Source organism: Cyclopterus lumpus, chromosome 24 (genome assembly GCF_009769545.1).
Source record: "Cyclopterus lumpus isolate fCycLum1 chromosome 24, fCycLum1.pri, whole genome shotgun sequence".
NCBI classification, from domain to species: domain Eukaryota; kingdom Metazoa; phylum Chordata; class Actinopteri; order Perciformes; family Cyclopteridae; genus Cyclopterus; species Cyclopterus lumpus.
This window is the reverse complement of record NC_046989.1, coordinates 12,335,143-12,342,142: the sequence shown is the minus strand read 5'-3', so window position 1 is coordinate 12,342,142 and position 7,000 is coordinate 12,335,143. Positions and strand designations below refer to the sequence as shown.

Here is a 7,000-nt window from a genome sequence, read left to right as displayed (position 1 = left end):
GGATCATAAAGCACAGAGAAAGAAAAAGTTGAACATGAGACGAAAGTGGAGCAATAGAGGGGAGGTTATGAGGGAAGCTAAATAAGGAAGGGCTCTTCTAGCAAATGGTGAATGTTTCTGTCAGGCAGGTCAAGTCTTTTGGTTCATTTTAGCAGAAAGAAAACATGGGGTGTCTGAACATTACTGATATCTCCCTGATGTTGAACTGCAGCTTCTTCTTTGTGGTCCAAATAATAAAAAAATGTCAGCAGCTCATCTGTATCTCTTAATCTCCGGTTCATCCTTTCTTAATAGCTTTTTCCTCCTGCTATGAGTGTCCATAGTATTTGGTCCATTCTTGCGTGTGTGTGTGTGTGTGTGTGTGTGTGTGTGTGTGTGTGTGTGTGTGTGTGTGTGTGTGTGTGTCAGTGGGCTGTATTTTCTGTCTTGGCTGCATATTTCAATTTGTCTTTATTCAGAGCTGACTGAGACCCAGCATTTACTTATCCTGCTTTTGTATCTCTTCCTTTTATTTATTCTTTTGACTATGTGCAATGTTCTGTCAATTGCATGAAAATAATATTTTTTTTATATAGCAAAAGAGTGAATAACACAAAAGCAGCCAGCAGCAGAGCATGCTGCGTACAATTGGCTCCAGAGCAGAGAAATATTAATAGAAGAGAGGGAGAAAGTTTTCTATATGTCGACCTCAGTAGCAGCAGCAAGTTCAGACAGCGTGTTCCCTGAGAGTGAGTGCTGTGATGTGGATGGAGCTTTTGGGAAAATACAGTCATGTACGATTCACATTTGAACATACTCTCATTAAAGGACTGTACATGTTAACAAGTTTCAAATGTGGCCCCCATTAGCTCTAAATGAAGCTCATAGTAGTGCTCATATGGAACCATTGTGTTCCGAGGCAGATACATTGCAGATAAAACAGTTTATAAAGCAGGTAAATGAGCACAGGCGTAAAAGGTGGATTACACATTACTACAAAATGTCATATATAATAGTAAAACACAGAATTTGAAAAATGTTTAAAGTACTTTGATTTTGATACTTTCATAGGTTTTGCTTTAAGTGAGGTTTTGAATGCAGGGCTCGCAGTGGAGTATTTTCACAGGCTGGTAGTCATTTGACAGAAGGATCGGAACATACCACCACTGGATATTTCTCTAACAACAAATGCAACCAACTGTTCTCATTAGCATTTCATCCCAGCATGTAGCCCCACACTGCCCCCCACTGGTGCACTGCCACGAAACATGTCACCTATCTGAAATAATCGAAAGAAGTTGAGCGTCACAGAAGGTCTTCCTCATAAAGGGCAGAAAAGTGCAGCTCGTATGGTATGTCTATAATATATTATTGATGGGGTCTCCATATGTGAGTGTGTGATGCATTCAAGCCTTGCGTCTGCTGAGGTGCAGCTATTAGCCCCCCTCCTGCTGTTATATCTACAAAAGGCTGGCGCGTGTCAACCCCCCTACACTGCGCACGAGCCTTCTTCCATCATCCACTCAGCAGGCATTGGCAGGAGGGCACGGGCTTCTTCACACCTCACGCACAAATGGCTAAACAGACGCATGATAATGAAAGGTGTAGAGGTTGAAGAGTTTGAAGAACCACTTTTTATCAACAAGAATTTAACTAACACAACTGAACTATTCACAAAATGTTGGGTTTGGTTATAAATTGCAACACAACATCATATCACTGGATCGGACGGTTAGACTAAAATGCTACTTTACATTATGCTCAAACACTTCACATTTGAAATATGGATGAAGAAAGTGCTTAACGTCCAATCAAATGTGTTTCGTCTTGAACATATCTTTCAAATAGGAACACTATGTAGACATGTTTTGTATTCTACACGAAAGAAAGTAACCATATGGTTGGAGTTTGCCGAAGTGTGACTTCGCACCTGAACACCGTGGCGCATGGAGACACTTGGGGACGCGTCAAAGCGCAATTTGGCACCGGCTGCCGGGACCCTGATAAATAGGAGCTTCCTGCCTTCAGTCACATATCCTCCGAGAACTTTACACAGGACTGACCGCCACAGAGAACCATGGAGACTTATAATACCAACAGTGGATTACCTTCTGCTTTTCCTGGACACAATGCCACTCAGCAGTCCGGTCGTTGGTGGAGACCATGGGTTGGATCAAAGGACACAACTGGGGCAAACAGGGTGAGTTTAGACGACTTGATTTCGACTTCTGCTGGTTTTTAAATTCAAACGTGCGTTTATTGAGCGATAACAATACGCTTAACAAGGTCGCTTTGTTTGAACTTTTAGGGTCACTCTAATGACGGAGACCTTTCCGCTGCCCAACAACACAAAACTCCTCAGGTCATTCACCCAGTCAAGTAAGTAGAGTTTTGTTAATTGAGTGACATTCAATTATTAAGCAGGTTATTTCTTTGCGAGTATGTCTTATTCATTTTTGTTCTCTTTCAAAGGTTGTTCTGGCCAAAATCGAGATGTTTCGATTATCTGTACCAGGATGCAGTAATGCTCCTGCGCAACTATCCGGTGCAAGCCACCATCTCCCTTTACGAAGACTCCAGCAGCGATGAAGACAGCGAGGAAGAAGAGGACGAGATGGAGAAGGAGCTGAACTGAATAAGCCTTTAAAGACGCATTGCTGCATAATGTGATAATATATTTCTTTTAACTTATTACTGTAATTATATGTAAATATACCTTTTTTCACTTCGATGCCAAACAAGAATGTGAATGCTTAAGTTATTCCTTTGACACTTCTACCTCGTTTGTACTTTTGTTAAGAACTGCAATAAAATGCTTTCAATGAATGTCGTTTTCTGGGGCTTAATTATTGAGTGGATTTGGGCTTTTTCTGTAGTTAGTGAATCAAATTCGTTTTTACAGAAATAGATCGTGAATTGAGTTTTTGAGGAAAGGGAAATCCTCTTTAATGACTATTTGAAAGCCAGGAAATGAGGCACCAAGATGACTTTGTCTTTTGGGTACGGGTTGACGCATCCGCCCGCTGGCGGCGCAGCAGCTCTTTTCCCGCATGGATACGTGCGCGCATGCGCTTGTGCGAGGCTGTAAACGCTCCGTTTCCTGCGCAGTGTTGCCTGAAGTGCGGAAACATCGGTGACACGCAGAAGGTGTCAACCGTGTCAGGAGAGCATAAAGATCGGCATGTGAGATATTCAAAGGGAAAACGTTGGTAGATTTCCGATGAAATACCAATATAAGTAATATGTACAAAACAACTCAGGCTGCTCTATGGGTTTGTCAAAAGATTAATGCCACACTATAGAACGTGTTTTCTTTCCTCCACTCACAGGACAGACAATTAAGGAATTCATAGGTTTCACAAATTATTGACTTTAACTTGAAGCAGAATGTGACAATAAAGGCTGAATGTGTTGGGGCTCTTTATAATCTGTGTTCCTTTTGCTTGCTGTGCATTGTTTATGTAACACAATCACCTAAATACATAAAGTACCTCTGAGGACTATGCATGACAACATTACATCTCATCTAGTGATTTAGTCAACCAACAACATGCTTGTGTGCAGAGTGTTTGGTGTTAAAACCCCACCATGTGAGGACACCACCACTGAAGATGAACTTCTTTAAATTGATTTAGAGATGAGGTTCTGATCCTTGGCTTCATCAAATATTTCAGGGGATACTGTGGTGCAGTTGTGTCGGCACAACACATTTGCAGTTGATTAAATAACAACAAAGCAAGTGACACATAGTGAACCTGCATGGGGCAAAAACCCCTGCGTGTCTGGGGCCCCGCAGTTGCCTGGCCGGTTAGTAAATCAGCTTCTGTAATTTAAATACTTCAATGCAATACTGCACTATAAACAGGGTATAGATATGCAGTTGTTAGAACGCAGATGTACATGTTCTTGGTCTTATAAAGCACCTTTTTAGTCTTCCACTGAATATTACATGTCACACACATTCATACAATGATGGCAGAGGCAAACAAGGTGATCACATTGAACATTCGCACACGCTCACACACCACTGGCAAAGCTTTCTGGCCCAAGGACACTTCAACTACCGATTAGTGGCTTGCTCTACCACCTGAGCCACAGCCGCTCCTCATTGTGATGGAATTTCAATAGAGATGTAAAGTAGTTTTAGAAGGACTTTTGCAGGTGTTGTCCTTAAGGTAATACAGTTGGATTTTAATATATAATAATAATAATATATATATAATCAAATATTGTCTATGACCTGTTTAAAATAGGTGTCTTGAGTCATTGCATTATGCAGGTGATCATGATGCTCCTCAATCAAAGTGTCTGTTAAATGCAGGAAACATTGAATATGAAATGCACAGTTTCTAGAACTTAAAACATAAGTGAGGACTTGTCATCTAATATGTTGTCTATGTTGGAGATGGACTTTATTGCATCCATTTCTGACTTAGTGACTTGAACTCTTCAACTAACCCTGGTGCCAACCTATTAAGCCTTTCTGTGGGAACCCATGGGATCATCTTTAGGTGCTTTACAGGGTGCAAAGTGTACACACCTCATTACTGCTAAACATGGTGGCCTCTGGCTGCACCAGGGGTGCCGCTCTGCCACTGAACTACTGACCTCCACAGGACTGACTGTATTCTAATGACAAGAAATAAGTATATCATAAATAACAATCTAATTTCCATTCACGTATTAGTTTTCACACCCTGATTGATACAAAACCTCAGGTACCAAGACAGTAAAGGTGTAAAGCAACACACAACGTGGTACTGAATGTTTTCCAGAGCAAGTTATGGGTAAGGATGGCGACTGAGCATCTAAATAAAATTTAATATTCATCCGCAGACCTGAGTTAGGACTTGGTGATGACGCTCTGATAACCTCTTCAACCCTGGCCTGCATGGTCAAGACTTTCCCAGGCCTGGGTGTCAGAGCTGGTGGTTGTAGTGTCACTTACTTGGGTGTGACATTTGCTCACCTCTAGAGTGGGGGGGGGGGGGGGGGGGGGTTGGACCTTTACATGTTCTTCTATCCTGACATAACTTTGTGAACTGTGGTGAACTTTGCACACTTTAAACTTGTCAGACACATGCTTTCCCAGGAACACCTGAGGGGGTAAACGCAGTCCCATGGTTACTTTTGTAATCTTGTAATGAAAGCTCATTTGGAGAGTGTGACTGCTGGTCTGCCCCATGCACTGTGACTGGGCTGGTGGTGTGATCACAGACACCAAAAAGAGGTGAGGAAGTGTGAGGAAGTGTGAGGAAGTGTGAAGAAGTGTGAGGCAGTGTGACTCGGCCAAGCTGAGACTGAACCTACTGCGCCAGCTTCTCACAGTCACACCTCTGCTGGTTTGTGGGGACAGAGGGCTTGTTGTCAGAATCGTTTTGTAAAGCCAAAAGGGGGCAGTGTGCTTCTGCTCGTGTGCAGGTTTTGGGCATGCAGACAGGAAGTGCTGCTTTATTTGAAATAGAGAGTTTCTTTGGTGATACAGAATGTTATTGCTCTGCATTTCTCAGAAGATTTGATAAAAAAGGGAATTTCCATCCATAAAGAACAGTTAATACTGCTTTTCTTCATCACGTATCAGAGCCTGATATGAAATATTAACTGACACAGAATATGAAATACTGTGTTATAGTTTGCCTGGGATGCAACCATCTGGTGTTAAACAACCTGTTTGGGGTTGTTTTCAGTGTGTGTGTGTGTGTGTGTGTCACCAAATGGTCACCTACTATCGTATCACTTGATGTTTAGATTAGATTAGATTAGAAAACGTTATTAATCCCCAGTGGGGAAATTCATTTGCCACCAAAAATGTAAAGAAAACAAAAAAAACAATAGACACAGTCCACAGAGCACAACAGACAAGTACAGTAACACACTACAAGGAACAAACAAAACCAGAAGATACCCCATAAAACATGACCATCAGAAAGATGCTAAGTCTAAATCTAAAAACACCTAAAGGTGTTCGTTAAAAAATCGAACTGCTGCCGGAACAAAAGACCTTCTGAGTGGTTCAGTAGAACACTGAGGCATCCTGAGTCGCTCACTGAATGAACTTCTGAGTCCATTAAAAACACAGTGTAGTGGATGGCCTTCAAAATAAATGATTGTTTTTAACTTTTTTTTAACATTACACCAGCTGACAAAGGATTCAACCTCCCGTTTGTCTTTGGGATAGGAACGAGACAAGATGTTTTCCACATTACTGGAATTTGTGATGAAGACAGAGATAAGAAAACGATGTAATGAAGGACTGAGCACAGCTGGTCAGCACAGACCTTCAGCGTGCGTGGATGGACACCATCAGGGCCCGCTGCCTTGTTACTCTTCAGGCGCTTTAGCTGCTGTCGAACCTCCTCAACATTTATTCAAATTGCTGGGCTACAGTCCTCAGGACTACTCAGGGCGAGAGAAGCGCGGATTTTCTCGTGAGATGCAGAGAAATCCAGATCATCGAACCTTGCAAAGAACTGATTAGCCTCATTTGCATTGATCCCAGCACCAGTCAAACTGGGATTACTGGTTCCATAACCAGTAATAGATTTGTCCACTGGAGAACCAGCACAAGTAAAATTACTATCTTCTTCTTTTTCCTCTTCACCTCAAGATATCTGCATCTTGTGTTTCCCTTTGTACTTCTGACCAACAGGTGGGGCAAGATAGCCAAAAGGGAGAATTCATCTGGTTTCGGACCCGGTGATGTAACGCTGCAGTACTTCCACCAGGGAGCGGTATTGCACTTGTTCAGTTAATTATAGGATGTTGACAATTAAAACTCCACATATATAAAAGATGTGGGTCATTTGGAATTTTTAAGGAAAATAAATACAGACACAGAAGTATTGGGTTAAGTAAATTACTTTTATTTTAGGTTTCAAAATATATAATAAAGGACTGTAAATGGCTTTGAAAGGGCTTCCAATATTGCTGTTGCAGTAGAACATGCAGTCAAGAATTTCATCAGTAATGTGTTTCAAATATATTAAATTGTGTTTAAAAAGAAGTAGATCCCTAATCAGGG

At 41.6% G+C, this 7,000-nt stretch overlaps 1 protein-coding gene across 1 annotated transcript; it reads left to right on the top strand.

The window, feature by feature from the left end:
- Positions 1-2,056: 2,056 nt before the first annotated feature.
- On the top strand, positions 2,057-2,614 carry ripply2 (ripply transcriptional repressor 2). Its single transcript, XM_034528018.1, has 3 exons — positions 2,057-2,179; positions 2,288-2,358; positions 2,452-2,614. The coding sequence occupies exons 1-3, from the start codon at positions 2,057-2,059 to the stop codon at positions 2,612-2,614; spliced, it is 357 nt and encodes a 118-aa protein (XP_034383909.1).
- The last annotated feature ends 4,386 nt before the right edge of the window (positions 2,615-7,000 follow it).